The 17,683-nt window shown below is 36.4% G+C and overlaps 2 protein-coding genes, 1 long non-coding RNA gene, 1 other non-coding gene and 1 pseudogene across 6 annotated transcripts; 3 read left to right on the forward strand and 2 right to left on the reverse strand.

Moving 5' to 3' along the window:
* The first annotated feature begins 1,110 nt into the window (after window positions 1-1,110).
* Window positions 1,111-2,080, forward strand: LOC123212301. Its single transcript, XR_006501530.1, has 2 exons — window positions 1,111-1,469; window positions 1,578-2,080. It is a non-coding gene; the product is annotated as an uncharacterized LOC123212301 (long non-coding RNA).
* Window positions 2,081-3,647: 1,567 nt separating this feature from the next.
* On the forward strand, window positions 3,648-8,694 carry LOC123211213. Of its 3 annotated transcripts, none has more exons than XR_006501364.1 (3): window positions 3,648-3,891; window positions 4,352-4,415; window positions 4,872-5,996. XR_006501364.1 is itself a non-coding variant. In XM_044629800.1 (3 exons), exon 3 carries the CDS (start codon window positions 6,284-6,286, stop codon window positions 8,285-8,287), a length of 2,004 nt encoding a protein of 667 aa, XP_044485735.1. In that variant the 5' UTR covers window positions 3,700-3,891; window positions 4,352-4,415; window positions 6,003-6,283; the 3' UTR covers window positions 8,288-8,694. The 3 variants fall into 3 exon arrangements, 2 of the variants coding, with proteins under 2 accessions (XP_044485735.1, XP_044485734.1); XM_044629800.1 differs by lacking the exon at window positions 4,872-5,996 and adding an exon at window positions 6,003-8,694 and having other exon boundaries at window positions 3,700-3,891; XM_044629799.1 differs by lacking the exon at window positions 4,872-5,996 and adding an exon at window positions 6,006-8,694 and having other exon boundaries at window positions 3,700-3,891.
* On the reverse strand, window positions 8,391-11,663 carry LOC123211214 (annotated as a pseudogene).
* Window positions 11,664-14,370: 2,707 nt separating this feature from the next.
* On the reverse strand, window positions 14,371-14,442 carry TRNAG-UCC. The gene has a single exon. It is a non-coding gene; the product is annotated as a tRNA-Gly (tRNA).
* An 896-nt stretch (window positions 14,443-15,338) lies between these two features.
* Window positions 15,339-17,608, forward strand: LOC123212480 (aluminum-activated malate transporter 9-like). The gene is made up of 6 exons (XM_044631637.1): window positions 15,339-15,656; window positions 15,733-15,873; window positions 15,954-16,223; window positions 16,306-16,451; window positions 16,552-16,698; window positions 16,937-17,608. Exons 1-6 carry the CDS (start codon window positions 15,365-15,367, stop codon window positions 17,543-17,545), a joined length of 1,605 nt encoding a protein of 534 aa, XP_044487572.1. The 5' UTR covers window positions 15,339-15,364; the 3' UTR covers window positions 17,546-17,608.
* Window positions 17,609-17,683: the final 75 nt, after the last annotated feature.

Consider the following 17,683-nt stretch of genomic DNA (forward strand, 5'->3'; position numbering starts at 1 on the left):
CGGTTAACAAGGATAAGTGGGTAGTTGTATTTGATTAGGTAATGGAAGGAAAATCTTTAGAACAGAAAATGTATTGGCCTCTGTATATGGGAAAGAAGCCTTTTTTATAAATTGACCAAGATGACACAAACAAGGGTGGAGATAAAAGACAAGGAAAATTCGGTAGACGTGGCACTTCATTAACCATCCAAACACTTTTCAGAGAGTCAGTGGACAGTCGCCCACTCTCCCCCCTTTTTTTTGTCTCTCTTTGCTTCCGTACTTTACTGATCTGTCCAAGACCGCCCCATTTCCTACGTTACTATATTCTCCATCTTTTACATATTTTGGATTTACATGATATGATGCAATTTCGTTAATTTATTTCAAAGTTTACAAAATAATTAAGAATGGTTCATAAACTACTCATAGTTCAATTTGTGTTAAGTTAGACTTAATTCAGTTATTATTGAATTAAATTTAAGTAAAACTTGAGTTTATTGCTGATTAATCAAATGAACTCATAAACTTATAGTTTGATTAAAATAAAATATTATAAATTCTTAGAAATTATAACCCTTGTACTTATATTTTTAAATTTTATTTTCAAATTTTGAATATAAAAAATAAATTGATAAATATATAAATTATAATTTTAAATTTAAATATAAGTTTTTAAACTGAACTTAAATTAGTCATTTCTATATTAAGCTGGAGTTAAAAACTTTCTATTTCAATGAGTTTAAGCTTAATCTTTGTTTTAATGCCATTAAGTAGAGCTTGAGTCATATATTATTTTGTTTGGTTTAATTTGATTTTATTTTTAATGAAATTAAGGATTAGGCTAAATCTAAAAATAAACCCAATTTTAATTCAAACTATTTGATCAATTCAAACAGAAATAATTCGGCTAATGCAATCCTAATGGACCCATAAAACAGATAATATTAGGTCAATGGGTAGACAGAGACAGCCATGCACTGCTATTAAACACATGACAATTTCTGGTTTGATTATTATTAATTAATTAATTAATTAATTGTGGTCACATGACAGGAAGAGCGTATCGTGCATGAAACATTTGCACATGCAGCTTAGCAGCCGAATATTATACGGCATATTCTTCTACTCAAACATTCCCAAAAGCTGTATTTCTATTTATAAAAAATTATATATAGCTTCGGAATTCATGTGGGTTTCCTTCATTATGTACAAATATTATATAAAATAGAAGATACCATTGATAAATGAAGCTGCTTTTTTTTCCTCTTCTTTTTGATTTTTGTGGAAACTAGAAAGATGGTTGATGGATCTTTGGCTTGATCATGGACCATGTTAAAGCCCCCATCAAGTGGCCGTCACACGGTTCAGATTCGTCGTAGGTTGCTCATGTGTCAAGATCTAGCGGTTGGGAAATCAAAAGATAAACAGGGAATCGATTCTTTGACTTAAAAATAAATAAATAAATTTCGTATGGAATTGACTTTTAGGTGCGTTTGTGCTTTGGATCGCCACCACTCTTTTTAACGATTTTGCTGTTTTCCTGTTTTTGGGTAAAGAGTATTTGATAATATGTGATCTTATCTTTCTTCAAACAGAACTTCTGAAAACGACGTAGCTTCATTCACCCTACGCGTCTGCTTAAGACCATGACGAGGCGGAGGGAAAAAAAAACATAGTAACCGCCGAGGCAACGAAATGGCGGAGAATCGAGTTAGAGAGGGTCACGTGGGGTCCAGTAAACCGTCGCAGTTTTCTCAAAACGTGTGGGGTCCATTTCATTGAGGCTGATTCGTTGGAAAAATAATGATAAAAAAAGGATATGGCCCAGTGGCCGAGGAGCACAAAGAACGGTGACGAGGCGCTGCCGACTAAGAAAAAACGTAACGTCAGATTGACGTGTAAGACGGGGGTGGTTAGAGTAATGGGACTCGTTATGGTTCGATGTCGTTGCGCCACGCAGACCAAAACCCGACCTTTCTAGCTGTAGAAACGACGTCTCAACTGCTCCTTCCGTCACCAACTGTGTTACATATCATGCCACAATTTCCAATTTTTTACTTCCTTTTATTACAAAATAAATATACCTACTTTTTTTTTATTTGACTTAAAAATAAAAGATATTCAATCAAAATTTTATTAATTTATTTATACAAATAAAAATGATAATATTATAAAATATAATTATTTATATTTACATTTTCTTAATACCATCAATCACATGTTTATATATCATATTATATTAAAAGTATTAATAGATTGCATCAGACTAACTTTAACATAGTCTATTAGATTTATTGGTAAGGTTAGGTCTTAGACCTATATAATGACAGATCTTTTAGGTAGACCCAGCCCATGAAAAATTTAAGACCCGAAACCTTATATACATAAAGCTAAGTCGGGATGATCTCATTAATTTTAATAAAAAATAAAATTTATATTATAATTATTAATTATTTTTTAATTATATAAATAGTAACGGGTTGGGTTGCCCAACCCAATAGGCTTATGTCTAGGCCCAAGGCTTAACCTGAAAAACCTATGGGTCAAACCTAACCAACTATAGTAATAACGAAACTATTTTTTCATGTCTTGAGTTAGACACGCTTCTATATTATATAAATAAATTAATAAAATATATTTATACGTACTCTCAAACTTAATAATCTATGCCACCTCTTGTTGAATATAATGACCACAAGTGGATTTGATTTGTTGGGGACCAAGACCTTCCATTAATGGAGGAAAGTAACACTACAATATGGAGACAAGAAGAGAGATGTTGGATGGAAAAAATTGAATGAATAGAATTATGATTCAAGTCAAGAAAGAAGTTTGGTGGGAAAAACATACGAAAATATAAATCTAGTTTTTCAAAGTAAAAATTCTTGTATCTTGGTGTAATTACGTTTAAAGATAATTTTATGGAAAAACATCATGTTTCACAAAAAATAAAAAATCATAAATCATATTGAAAATCAAATTTATGTATAAATTATATTTCAATAAAATTATGTGTATCTATTTTGAATATATAAATAAGTACATATTTAATATGTATCATCGTATAATTGTATGATTTTGAATTGAAGATAAAATAATATTTAATTACAGAACAACACATATAAATATATATTTAAAATAAAAGTTAATTATATAAAAGTTAATTTTTCCTTTAAAATAAATTATACAAAATAAAAAAACTGAACCAATGCAATTTGGGCAAAAAAATAATGTTTTTATGAATAAAAAAGCAATGTAATTTTATGATATTTGCCTTGCATCTTATTTAATTTTGTTTAAAGTCCTATTTTGGGTTTAAAGAAATTTTTGTAATTTCCTTTTTTAAGGTAATCTCAATTTTAGTTAGAATTTAAATCTATTAAAATTATTTCCTAAATTTCTGATTTTCTTATATTTGAAATTAATGAAAATTTCTTTTAAAACAATATATTAAAAAAAAAAAAAGAGACGAACAAATTAAAAGGTCAATTGATTTCTCAACTATGGCCGAAAAATATACTCATTCTATTGGACTGTCAGCTGACACAACATCACCGCCTTATTAAATTCCAAAAAAACCACAAAACATCGAGATTTTCATGTCATCATCCATGGCAAAATAAACCTCGTTCTATCAGTAAACCCTAAGCTTGGCACGTGCCCCTTTTCTCTCTTACACGCGCACCCCCCTTACCTCTCTTTTTTTAGCCACTTTCTTTCTTTCTCGGTTTGTCTTTCATTTTTTCACGACTCTTCGCTCATTTTATTTGTTTTCTCTCTCACTCTCCTTCTGCCTCTTGCCGGCGCTCAAAGCCCTAAAAAAAAGTTCCATCTATACTTAACTTCACTTGATCCGTACAGCGATTGTTATTTATTATACTCAATCAAATCTTCTATTATAACTTCAAGGTACTTTCCTCTGTTTCTCTAATTACTAGTAATTTTCTGTGCAGCTTTATCGAAGATTGCGCTGACCTTGCTTTGATTGCTTTGTTTGACTTGTTGATGTTGTCTGGAAGTTTATTTTTTTTCAATTTTTTATGCCTATTCGTTACCGCTTAATTTCGGAATAGTCAAGGCGGTCAGGTCTGTTGAATGGACTTTTGAGTTTGAAACTTGTAGTTCCTAGATTAGTCACATTCTTGAAGCAATTAAACGGCTAGTTATTCTTCGATTTAAGTTTAGTTTTTTTTTTTCTCTTTGCTGTTCCTGAGCCGTCGTCGTGCAGAAGCAATTTATATGTACATATGGTCTGTTTTCTGTGAATTTGCTCTTGATACTGTTTGATACTTATTTCTGTTTATAGTTATAGTGCTGTGTGTTTATTATATTGTTCTTGTATTGATTATGTGGCTTGTTTGCTTTCTAGGTATGGAGAGTTGCATCTGTTTTGTTGGTCATTCGTTTCAGTTTTCGAGCTAGCTCTGGAGGAAGTAAGAGATTCAGCTTTTTTATTTAATTTTGACGATTTATTTGTCAGTCTTGTCATATCATACAATTTGGTGGATCTTTTTCAAAGTGCTTTTGTTGGTTTTGAGAGGAACCTTTTTTTTTTAAAGCATATGCTGGACTTTCACTCTTAATTTATAAATTTCCTTGTGATTTTAAGTACTTGATTTGTATTTAAGGTCTAGATAAGAATGTTAATCTGAAGTTTGATATATCATTTTTGTGGTGCTACTTGTCTTCCCATTACCTGATCTGTGTTTTCTATTTTTAGTTATACTTTTTATTACTTATTTTATACGTTATGTCAAGTTTAATTCATTAGCATTTCACTGGGGGCACTTGATTATTTCATTTTGGGATCATGAAGTGTTTCAGTCATTCTTTGGAATAATTGTGGTAAACTTTGTTGATTTAGATCTGATTATGTTTCCCTTTAATAGGAAAGCCAAGTTTGTGATGCAAATATGCCAATGTTTTACCATCTTTGGTTGAACATGTCCTGCCCTGAGGATTAGCTTGACCAATAGATGTAAGAAACGTAAAATGTTATGAGCATCTTGATGCATGCCAATAATGAATATTGGGAGGAAAAAAAAAAGCATATTGATTTATCTGGACAGAGGTTTTCTTTTGTCACTTATATTTGTCATGAATCATTTTCAGCATTTTCAAGGATTTGATTGTATATTCTTCGCCATTATCTATGCCTGTTTTTTTCTTTGGAAGTAGAAAAAATAATATTTAATGAAAAAATTGTCACCCAAAAAGTTCTAAGAATGTAAACTATACAAGCTACCTATAAATTTTTGTTAACTATTAAATATATCTAAATATTATTTCTCCTTTTGGCCTATCTTGATCTGATTATATTAATTTAGTTGTTTTAATTTTTTTTATTTGGTGATGTCACATGTTTATTTTAATGTGTCATTGAATAGATGTAATTTTGCTGTGCTCTATCCAATATCTTGCCAATCTTTTGTAAATTTTTACTGTCTATGCTGCCTTTTCCCTATCTTTTGTATCCTTTTCAGTGTTTTTATGCAGACACAGCTGATTTATATTTTTCTCTTTTCAATATAATATTTAACCTACAGTTGATGTTTATGGGACAATGAATTGGCTCATTTTCTGCCTTTTTGTCATACTGCTTATGAATATTGACTCTTGTAGCCATTTTTTTTTTTTAATTTTAAAAGTCATTATGTTTTGGCTAATTGCTTGCATTGAACTGGCAGTATTACTATATCTATATTGCACTATTTTGTATGAAATAAAGTTTTTAACCAATCTCTTGGGATTGATTGTTGTTTATGTTGCCTTATGAAGTTCTTTTTAGCTATTGTATATATGTGTTTTATATAGGGTTTCTGCTTATTCTTGAATAATTAAGATTTTATAAACTACATGAAAATCACTTATTACTTGGAATTGCCATCTCTGTTGTAGCATGACACAGAGTGAGCTCATTCGTTTTTTCCAGTGTGTTGTAATTTTTAATTATAACATATTTGATTTCAGTTCCTTCGGTTGGGCTATAATTTTTTTACTCACTGTGTTTTATTGTGAAGCAGGATGAGCAACTTCCATGATTTTGGTGTGAAGGAATACAGTCAACTGAGTTTCATCTTCCGTTGTTTCAACTGATTGGCCAAGCTTTTGGTTTAAATTACATTTTAGTAAAATGGATAGGTGTGATACTTCAGGATTTGTCAGTGGGGGTGGGATACATGATTCAGCAGACGTCTAACTTAGTTTTGTAATTAATTTTCTTCTCTCCGGAAGTCAGGTTGACTGTTCTGTAAATTAGGATTAGGTTTGGTTATCACTGAGGTATTTAAGGTATTACTTCATGGACAACAGGTTCCAGGACTTGGGTTTTGGTGTTAATTATTCTTCAAATGTATTCAAAAATTTGGGCAGTTCAATGCAGATTGGAGGAACTGGGGCCGAGTATGGCACAGATACGAGCTTACGTCTTGATTCTCCTGGTACTTCAATTCCATACATGCCCACATCAAAGGGAATAAAGCGGAAGTGGAGTTTAATTGATGGATCCATAGGTCAGCAAGTTGGATCTACATTGTCTCTTGGGCTTGGCCGCTCATCAAGTTCCTCTGATAGCAAGGGGAGTTCTGCAACTGCCTGCACTACAATGTCTTCAGCCAAAGAAACTGATGAAGAGTCTTCTATGGATCTTGAATTGGACTTCACCCTCCATCTTGGTAATGAGAAGGTGCCTAGCCCAAAAAGGTTTACTAATTCAAATATCAAAGCAGCAGGATGGCAGCCAAAGGTTGACTTGCAGTTGAGTCTCTCCACTGGGCCTTCTAAATCTGATATTACTTCTGCTTATCCAGGTTCCAGCTCACTCAAAATCAGCATGGATATGCCACTAGTGGTAGGTGGGGCCCCCAATTCAGATGAAGGATCAACATCATGCGGTTGGAAAACAGGGATAGCCTTACCTCTGCTACAGACTTCGCCCAGTAAAGAGGTTGGCTTCTTTCTCAACCAGGTTCCGGACCTCTCTTCGAGTGTGATAACCACACCAAGAAGCTCAGTCACCTGTACTTCCGGGATAACACAACAGCATCAGCCCCAACGGAGCTCTAGTTCTAAAACATGTCAGGTTGAGGGATGTGGGAAGGGAGCAAGAGGTGCTTCTGGCCGTTGTATTTCCCATGGCGGTGGCCGCCGGTGTCAAAAACCTGGCTGCCACAAGGGAGCTGAGGGCCGGACTGTGTACTGTAAAGCCCATGGGGGTGGCCGGCGATGTGAATTCCTTGGGTGTACAAAGAGCGCAGAAGGACGTACTGATTTCTGTATTGCCCATGGTGGTGGGCGGAGATGTAGCCATGAGGGTTGTGCTCGAGCTGCCAGAGGGAAATCCGGATTGTGCATCCGGCACGGTGGTGGCAAGAGATGTCAGAAAGAAAACTGCACAAAGAGTGCTGAAGGTCTCTCAGGTCTTTGCATCTCACATGGAGGTGGTCGTCGATGCCAAGCCTTAGGTTGCACAAAAGGAGCTCAAGGAAGCACCATGTTCTGCAAGGCTCATGGTGGTGGAAAACGGTGCACAGCACCTGGATGCACCAAGGGTGCTGAAGGCAGCACTCCTTTCTGCAAGGGCCATGGAGGTGGAAAAAGGTGTGCTTTTCAAGGTGGTGGGGTCTGTACAAAGAGTGTGCATGGAGGAACAAACTTTTGTGTAGCACATGGTGGTGGTAAAAGGTGTGCTGTACCTGAGTGCACAAAGAGTGCCAGGGGAAGGACGGACTTCTGTGTCCGTCATGGTGGGGGCAGGAGATGCAAGGTTGAAGGGTGTGGCAAGAGTGCACAAGGTAGCACTGACTTCTGTAAGGCCCATGGTGGAGGGAAAAGATGCTCCTGGGGTCATCCTGGTTCAGCATATGGACCCCAAGCTACTGGTCCATGTAACTCATTTGCAAGGGGGAAAACTGGCCTTTGTGCCCTTCACAGTGGCCTGGTGCAGGATAAGAGGGTACATGGTGGTGCCACTATAGGACCTATTGTGCAGGATCCTAAATGTAAGCTTGATAAGATGAAAGAGGTTGTTACGAGTGATGACAAGAATGTGGATTCCCTGAAGGTCGGGAATGCAGGAACTTCAGGAGGTGGAACTCATTCAGATTCCAAGCATGGAATACCCAATGTCCCAAAATCCCATATCAAATCAAAGTCTGTTTTCGTTCCAGAAGGTCGGGTGCATGGTGGAAGTTTGATGGCAATGCTAGCAGGCAGTTCTGGTCTTAACTCCAACAACAGTGCAGGTGCACAGGAAGAATCATTGGAGATTGAGAGGTCTAGTGTCATGCCTCAGAGGTGGATGTAAGTGTTAATGTCCTTCTGCTGCAATGAAGGGTTTAGGGAAAGTTTGCATGATGCCTCCCTGAGAGGCGATGCAAACTTTATATTATCTTGTCAATTTTCTCTTATTGGTCTTGGCGGTTAGCAATGTCTTCCTGCAGGTCTCTATGTGGTTTGTTTTTAGTCTGTTGGTCATTTGGTGTTTGAATTTGCTGGTTCTAGGATGGTAGCTTGAATAACATTTGGGTAATTAATTAGGATTAGTAGCATTTGAGTCAGGTGTTTGGTTTGGTGTTCATTAATGTAAATATCTATATATGTCATTAGCCAGGTTATTGTTAATACAGGCTATATCACCTCAGAGGTCAGGCAGTCAGTTTGTCAAACATTCTGGTTATAATAAAGCCTTCCCTGTCCTGTGCTTATATTTAACTCGTAGTGTTTTCATGTGCAGCAGCATCTGATTCTCATGCATACTTTCAAGATCCTTGAGTACAGTGTAAAAAATGTAAAGCTGTAGACAAGCATCTCTTTCTCGTTGTGTCATTACATCATGTAGCAGAACACACACTCTTTCCTTATTCGTTATTTCTTCTACTTCTATACACTTTCATGCCTGAACTTGGCCATCTTAGCAAGCTTGTCAACTGCTTCAACCAAGCGATCAAGCCTGGCAACAAACTCAATAAGCAACGAAGTAAATGTAGCGAGTGACAAAGCTGCAGTGCTCTCAAGTGCCTTCATTCTAGGCAAGAAATCAGTACTGGCACCTTCCTATTCAAAAGCATCCAACTCTCTCGATGGCCAAGAATGCATCCTTTTAGATTGCTTCCTTGTCATCTCATGATAATAGCGCTCCAGCTCTGCTTGTGCTGTTGTTATAGTTCTGGAAAAAGAATGGTTTTGGTTTCCTGAATTAGTGTTATTCTCGAGGATATTGCCTTCGGGCTCAGCCTCCTCTGGGAGTTCTGGTAGTGGCTTGGAAGAGTTGACGTCGGGAGGGTCACAGTATGTAGTGAGAAGATAAGAATGCATGTCTATGGTGCGTTGGAGTCTTTCAGTTGAACTGTGAACCCTTTTCAGTAGTGAAGTTATGAGACTTCGCTTCATATTGCCAATGTCTTTTCCCGAACTCCTCACCACCTCCGCAGCCAGGCTTGTCACCTCCTGGATCTCCTCCTGGAATGTGATTCGGAGATTGTAGGGTGCCTAAAAACCAGAGAAACAGATTAAAATGTCTAAAACATACAATAAATTCTGTCCTGTGTGTTTATAGAAGCTGTTTTCATGAACCGTGAGGTCCAGGACGCAGGAGTCAATTTGTTGCGTAAAATTTAGGCAGCACAATCATTGATATGAGATCGAAAACAAAGAATACAGATCCAATATGCCGGGCCAAGTAAAAATCCTAAACGCATAACTATAAGCACAGGCACAGAGAATAGTTCTTAAGCATTATGATTCTGTAAGTTATTAATCTTTTCACTTATTCGATTGCCTGAGAATTCTGGACCATTAATCTAAGCTTTAACATAAATCTTTTGACTTATTCCCGGGTTGCCAAATGCATCACTTTTGTTTGCAGCCAGTAAAAGGTTCGGATTCTTCTCAATTATTACAATATGAATATCCTATCTTTATGTCTTTGTTCTAGCCAACTGGTATTAAAGTTTAGGGTGGATATGAGAAGCCTGCTAACGCTTGAATCCATGTTTTGCTCAAACTAGCCGATTTTAAGTTGGAGTTCAGCTAGGCAGCTTCGTTTGAGTTCGAAGATTCAACTTAATGGTGTTACTGTTTATTTCTCCAACATTACTGTTTATCAGCTCAAATGAGCTGGATATTTTGGGTTCAAATCGAGCTTAAACAGACTCTTGTTTAAGTTTAGCTTGACTCGAATTTACCCTAATTAAAGTTTTGAAATTGCTTGCTGAAAACTGGAAAATACCTGAATCTCAGAGTGAAGAACACCATGAAGTGCCATAACCTCATAAGCACAATATCGTAGAACTTTCCCCACTTTAACATACTCTGCCCACGGATAAAAGAAGTGTCGAAATCTGCCATGTGGTGGTTCCCATTTTGCAGAAATAGCCTATCCAATGAGACCAGTAAAATCAAGGGCCATTGTTAGTGCTTTCACTCTTTCATAGTAGGAAATACGTCAAGAAATAAACAAATACCAATGGTCCACTTTTGATGAAGAGTTCAAGGTGGCTTTGCGTTTCTCATAAGCGGGCTTGTCTGGAAATTCATCCGTGACAGTCTTACAGAACTCCGGATGATTTAAGCCATCATCTTCTAAATATTTCTTCACACATTCTGAAATTTTCAGATTCATCAACATAATTGACAGAACCATAGAAGAGAAGGAAATGTGAGAAGAGATCAGTTAACCTTCAAGAGAGTCTGCCACAGAGTTAAAGTTGTTGACCAGCTCCTGGTGTAATTTCTCTCCAGCCCATATAGGGAAAACAAGAACATTCACTAGGACTGCTACAAAGCCTCCAATTAAAATCGCATAAATTCGATCCATGGAAGTTCTAATTGGGTTTCACAGTCTGTATCCAGAGACTATGATCAAACAGTAGGTAAAAGGTATGACCCTGAATCCATACTCATATGGTACAAGTGATGGCCATTGTTTAATAAAATATGTGATAGCCCCTGACAGAAAATTTAATGATAGTTAATTATATATACACATTTCTTTGAATTTGTAACATATATCGTGAGTAATAACTATATACCTACGAAGAAGAGGCTGATGCCAATAATGACGGGCTCAACAACAATGCCTGCGGATACAGCCAACTGACCAACTGCTATAGCTAGAACACCAGCAAGCAAGCTTCCAAGAGCTCGGTTAAATCCTCGATTAAATGTTGAACCTGACCAAATTCAGGCCAATTATATGTTCATGATCAGATGGATCATTTTTTATAATAACTAATATGATGGTAAACGATGACCTTGAAACTGTAACAAATTGGATGTGCGTGCCAACAGTGAATTCAAACATAACAGCAACGGTGAGGATGGACCATATAATGTTTGCCCCAAATATATCATAGGGAGCCTGGCATAGAATGAGCAACGACACTAGTAGAACAGCTAGGCCTACTTTGAATGAAGACTTCACTCTGTCGCTGTCTTCTTTGGCAAATTCCCAAACTTTCTTGAGCCCATGCTTTCAAGGAAATCTTTCCAACGCATGAATTCTTGCCGGTTTCTGGCTGTTTAGTTTTTGTATGCGAGGGAATGTTGATCTCAACAGTGCTTCTTTTCCCATTCATTTATTGAAAATTTCAGTTTTATTTTCCTGATTTCTAGGAGACTTATAGCAAATAAATCATCTGATTTGTTTGCTGTGTTATTCAATAAGCTTGATACGCATCTCATAGGCAATAGTTTCATGATTGTTAGCTTCCTCTTTTGGTGGGGTTTGGTTTATTTTTTGTTTCCTGAAATAACTAGCTCCATTATTCAAGCCGCTACCTTTCTGTGTTAAGAAGTGGAATAATAGGAAACTCTTCCAAAAATTTCCCACTTTCTTCCAAGTTCTCCATTCTGTTATATATAAATATAAATTTTAACAAAAAGTTTATCAAATAGCTTAAACATAAAAGAAATTTTTGAACACAATTATTGGTGACTGGTAAGACTTGATTCAATCCGGATTGAGTCTAGTTAAAATTCAATTCGAAATCAGTTTGAGATTAATGACTTAAAGTTCGGATTCGATTATATAATAATTTTACTTTGGATTTGATTTGAATCAGCTCAAATAAGGTTATTATATTATTAACATTTGAAATTTCAAGTTTTTACTAACTTTGGCAAATATTCATATCAAAAAAGAAATTAAAGACACAGCAGTTTATATTTATGACATCTTGCAGCATTTCTTTTTTTTTTTTTTTAATCAAAATTTCAGTGGGTGCTCTCTCCACTTGACATCTTCTCTAGGCCATTTTCTTTTCAATAACCGATTTATTCCTCTGTGGTCTATTTTATTATCAATCATTAAAACATGTTTTGTCCATGTTCTGTATAAAAGAGTGCTTATATATGAAGAAACGAAGGGAAAAACACAGTCTGTGTCGACTATGCAGCAATCTCTTTCATTGTTTTTTGCATACCCATATTATACTTCTTAAGGGCATGTTCTGGCTCCTCCATTGCAATGTGCCTACATTTAAAAGCAAGGAACCCACTTCCAGCATAAGATTTCCCGAAACTTCTTTAACATAAAATAGAGAGAGAGAAAGGAGAAGAAGAAGAAGAAGTGCTCATACCCACTGTTGTCCTTGTCAAAATATTCGAAAGCTTTGTAAGTGTTCCTCTCTTTCCATTATGTTCATGTGCATAGTAGCTGTTATGAACATCAGCCTGAGAAAATAGCCAAGTTTGCACTTTCAGTTGAACCGCAAAGAGATGAAGGTGAGATAACTTCATTCAGCATTGATAAAGAAACTAGAACAAAACAAATCTGTCAGCCTATATAAGCAACCAATTATATGCCCTGTGTCAGTAGTTTCACTATTCAGGATTGAAAAGTGTGTGAAACATTTAAGTAATTACATCTTGAATCAAGATGTGATCCAGATAGTTGGTAATAAAAAAAAATGTATTCTTGAAAAGAATTTAGCCCTTTCTTAATCTAGGCTTCCTTTTACTACACTAATTCTGCAAGCTTCCTTTTCTATTCAGGACCAGAAGCATAAATCTACGGCTTGGGCCAAGTTGACTGTATGCACAAAAAACAAATCCACAATAGTTCGGCGAGGAAAATGACTTTTCCCCATTAAAGACTCTTCTCACATCTGTAGCATGGGTGTAAAACACTAATATATAATTAAAAAGTCAAGCATAAAAGAATTTAAAGAGACCAGAGGCATTACCGCTTCCATTAATTGCCTCACTTCAGACTCAGACAGTTTGGTGCCAAGCTTAGGAAGACCGGCTTTCAACTCTTCGTAAGTAATAGTTCCACTATTATCTGTGTCCATGGATTTCAACATTTCCTTCGAACGCCCTGTAATTTCTTCTTCTGAGATTTTCAGCAAGAAAGAAAGAAAGAAAGAAATTCTTGTTATACTACATTGCAGAACTGTAAGGTGATAGACTTATGATTGGTAAGGATTACAATGTTTCTTAACATCATTGCATCCAGAAATTAGCGATCAGGCACAGCAGATACCTGCACCTACTTCAATAGACAATAAATCTTTAAATTCATTCATTAAAAAGCTTTAAGAACTAAGGTACATTTTCCACTTGCCACTTCGGACCACAGAGAGGGCAACTGAAGCCCCATGAGTTTCCATTTGTCTAGCAGTCTTTTAAGAATAAATGTTCTTTTGTATGATTATATTTCATCTTTTTAGGTCAACAGACCTTATCCCATTTATACTGTCTTCCTCTCAGCGATTCATTGCCTTATTGTCTAGGAAAAAGATTAGAAAACAATGCTGATATAAAAATTTGAATGATCAGAATTATTTTAATAATCCCGCATCCCATGTGTTGTACATTAGATTTTTCAAACATCAATGATTGCAAATCAGCTGCCACAACTTTCCAGATACAAAGTCTAACTATTCTAGTTGGATATGATAGCATATTGCAATGCAACAAACAACAACAATCAACAGAACTTCTACCTTACCAATCCAAATTCCAACCATTCCATCCCACATTGCTTCCTCTTCATAAATTTATAATCAACTACTCTACCATGACGCCAACTGTAAAAAAAAAAATTCCAGAAAGGGCATTCAACTGTAAAGGCGAATCCGCATCATTGTTCAGCAACAAGAAATTATCCCTATGCATAACCCCCATAGAATGACAATTATGCACCACAGTCACAATCTGTGTACACAAATTGGCGGCAGCTCTCTCAGAATAATGCCCCTTAGCTATGATCCAATTAAACAGCTCCCCTCCCGCACACTGCTCCGTGACCAAGTTGGCCGAATGCCAGCCCTCGTACGCGCCTTTTAGTTTCTTTGTGCGTCACTAAGTAGGTGACGCCAAACTGAATTTTGAGGCCGTTGGACTGATGGCGGGCTCCGGGTAAAACTTCAGTTGCAAAAAGCCCATTGCGTTTGCCGGGAGTCGAACCCGGGTCTATTGCTTGGAAGGCAATTATCCTAACCGTTGGACTACAAACGCTGGCTGAACAAGAGTTACACCCTTTTCTTTACAAATTATTATATACTGTATAATTCAAAACAAGGCAGACGAGAAGAAAATAATTTCGTGGACGACGAACAAATTGATTAACCGAAGCCTGAAGTAAGGCAGATAATATTCTAAATTTTACTAAAAGTAAAGAGCAATTTCTCTATAGTTAATTTAGCCACCGTTAGAACTGTTTATGATCAGATCTTTGTTTTAGGTTGAATTTAAATTTAAATTAAATAAGTTGAATTCAAATCAATGATTGAACTCAATTTTATAGTCAAGTGGGTTCAAAAAGTGGTCATAATTATTATTTTTCTTTTTGGTTACAATGAACTATTCTGTCACCCACATGAAAAGGAATAATATGTTTTTATATTAAAATTCGAAAGAGATTTTATTTTCTTATTCTTCAGACAAACCCTGATAGGATTATTATATATTAAAAGAAATTCAAATAAAGTATTTCCTAAAACGAAATCAGATCATATCATCACATATATTTGTGAGAATCCTATCATTGAGTGATCCATAAATAGCGAAGAAAGGAAAATCAATCCATTATTCTAGGGCAAAGTTCATTAATTATTAAAGAGGAAGCATGCAAAGCCATGCAATATATAAATCTATGGATTCTAATTCTCGATCCTGCAGCATTATTGATTCTAAGCATCTTTTATCCTGAGGTTTTAGCTCCATCTTCTCTTCTATTATTGCCGTATTATTCTTTTTTCTATATATCATAATACTGACTGCTCATACTTTCTTCTCCTACTTGCACTTTCAACTAGGCTTCCACCTTCCTCTTCTTCCCTCAGCTTGAATAAACGTCTGCTGCGTTTAAAAAGCTCTTCTATGTATAAGCTGTTTGCTCGAGTGAGGCCTGGAAGAGTTAATAGTACTTTATTGGAAAATGAATGGGAAAAAGGGCTCTGTTGAGATCAACATTCCCTTAGCTATAGAAACTAAACAGCCAGAAACCACCAAGACTTCTTGCGGTGGAGATTTTTTTGTCAAAGCATGGATTCAGAAAGTTTGGGAATTTTACAAAGAAGACAGCGACAGAGTGAAGTTTTCATTCAAAGTAGGCCTAGCTGTTCTACTAGTGTCTTTGCTCATTCTATTTCGGGCTCCCTATGAAATATTTGGCACAAGCATTATATGGTCCATCCTCACCGTTGCCATTATGTTCGAATATACTGTTGGTATGTATATCCATTTTGTTACAAAAAAAATCCGATCACGAACATTTTAGCGTTAAATGGATGTGAATTTGTTCAGGTTCAACATTTAATAGAGGATTTAACCGAGCACTTGGAAGTTTGCTGGCTGGTATTTTAGCAATAGCAGTTGGTCAGTTGGCTCTATCGGCAGGCGTAGTTGCTGAGCCTATTATAATTGGAATTAGCATCTTCTTCATAGGTAAATAGATATTACTTCAGTTCAAAGAAATATTTATATATGATTGACTATAGTTAAATTTTCTCGAATATTTTCTGCAGGAGTCATCACATCATTTGTGAAACAATGGTCAGCGCTTGTAGCATATGAGTATGGATTCAGGGTCATACTTTTTACCTACTGTTTGATCATAGTCTCTGGATATAGAATGGGAAACCCAATTAGAACTTCCATGGATCGGTTGTACTCTATTTCCATCGGAGGCTTTGTAGCAGTCCTAGTGAATGTTCTTGTTTTCCCTATATGGGCAGGAGAGCAATTACACAAGGAGCTGGTCAACAACTTTAACATTGTGGCGGACTCTCTTGAAGGTAAACTAATTAAATAACGTCTCACAATTCCTTCACTTCTATGGCTCTATTTTAATTATGTTGATGGATTTGAAAATTTCAGAATGTGCGAAGAAATATTTAGAAGATGAGGGGTTAGATCAAGATCATCCCGAGTTCTCCAAGACTGTCATGGATGAATTTCCCGATGAGCCTGCTTATAAGAAATGCAAAGCCACCTTGAACTCTTCATCAAAACTGGACTATTTGGTACTTGTTTCTTCCTTCAACATATTTCCTATTATAAATGAGTGCAAGCACTACCAAATTAATTACAGTGATCCTTGATTTTACTGGTCTCATTCGATAGGCTATTTCTGCAAAATGGGAACCACCGCATGGCAGATTTCGACACTTCTTTTATCCATGGGCTGAGTATGTTAAAGTGGGAGCAGTTTTACGATATTGTGCTTATGAGGTCATGGCACTTCATGGTGTTCTTCACTCTGAGATTCAGGTATTTTCCAGTTTCCAGTGGGCAATATCAAAACTTCAATACTAGCTGGGTAGGAACATGGAATATAGCTAAAAGATTTCCGTTACATTAAAGGTTAATGGTCCAGAATTCTAATGGCTATCGAATACGTGAAAAGATAAATAAGTTAAAGAATCATAGTAGTTTGGAATTATGCGATGTGCAAAACTCAACTTTCACTTATTCCATTATTCTTTGTTTTCGATCTGATTTGCAATAGGCGCCCTGCAATCTCCGAATCACATTCCAGGCGGAGATCCAAGACGTGACAAGCCTGGCTGCGGAGGTGGTAAGGAGTTTGGGAAAAGACATTGGCAACATGAACCGAAGTCTCATAACTTCACTACTGAAAAGGGTTCACAGTTCAACTGAAAGACTCCAACGCACCATAGACATGCATTCTTATCTTCTCACCACCTACTGTGACCCTCCCGACGTCAACCCTTCCAAGCCGCTACCAAAACTCCCAGAGCAGGCTGATCCTGAAAGCAATAGCCTTGAGAATAACACTAATTCAGGGACCCAAAACTATACTTTGTCCGGAACTATAACAACAGCACAAGCACAGCCGGAGTCTTATAATCATGAGATGACGAGGAAGCAATCTAGAAGGATGCATTCTTGGCCATCTAGAGAGGTGGACGCTTTTGAAGAAGAAGGTGTTACTACTGATTTCTTGCCTAGAATGAGGGCACTAGAGAGCACTGCAGCTTTGTCTCTCGCCACATTTACTTCGTTGCTTATTGAGTTTGTAGCTAGGCTTGATCACTTGGTTGAAGCAGTTGACAAGCTTGCTAAGACGGCCAAGTTCAAGCATGAAGGTGTATAGAAGAAAAAGAGTAAATTTGCTATGAATATATTTGACAAATTCAATATGAATTTGTTTTCCAAAGATGCATTTGTAGGTCATTAAATAGTTTTAGAAAACTCCAAGACTGATGAATTTTGTACCTCGCAAGATTCATTC

Source organism: Mangifera indica, chromosome 3 (assembly GCF_011075055.1).
Source record: "Mangifera indica cultivar Alphonso chromosome 3, CATAS_Mindica_2.1, whole genome shotgun sequence".
Classification (NCBI taxonomy): Eukaryota; Viridiplantae; Streptophyta; class Magnoliopsida; order Sapindales; family Anacardiaceae; genus Mangifera; species Mangifera indica.

Excerpts from the sequence above, each read along its gene's own strand:
- LOC123211213 (XM_044629800.1), top strand. The coding sequence starts at position 6,284 with ATGGACAACAGGTTCCAGGACTTGGGTTTTGGTGTTAATTATTCTTCA.
- LOC123212480 (XM_044631637.1), top strand. The coding sequence starts at position 15,365 with ATGAATGGGAAAAAGGGCTCTGTTGAGATCAACATTCCCTTAGCTATA. Across the intron at positions 15,874-15,953 it reads AATTAGCATCTTCTTCATAG|GAGTCATCACATCATTTGTG; the intron begins GTAAATAGATAT and ends TATTTTCTGCAG. Across the intron at positions 16,224-16,305 it reads TGTGGCGGACTCTCTTGAAG|AATGTGCGAAGAAATATTTA; the intron begins GTAAACTAATTA and ends TGAAAATTTCAG.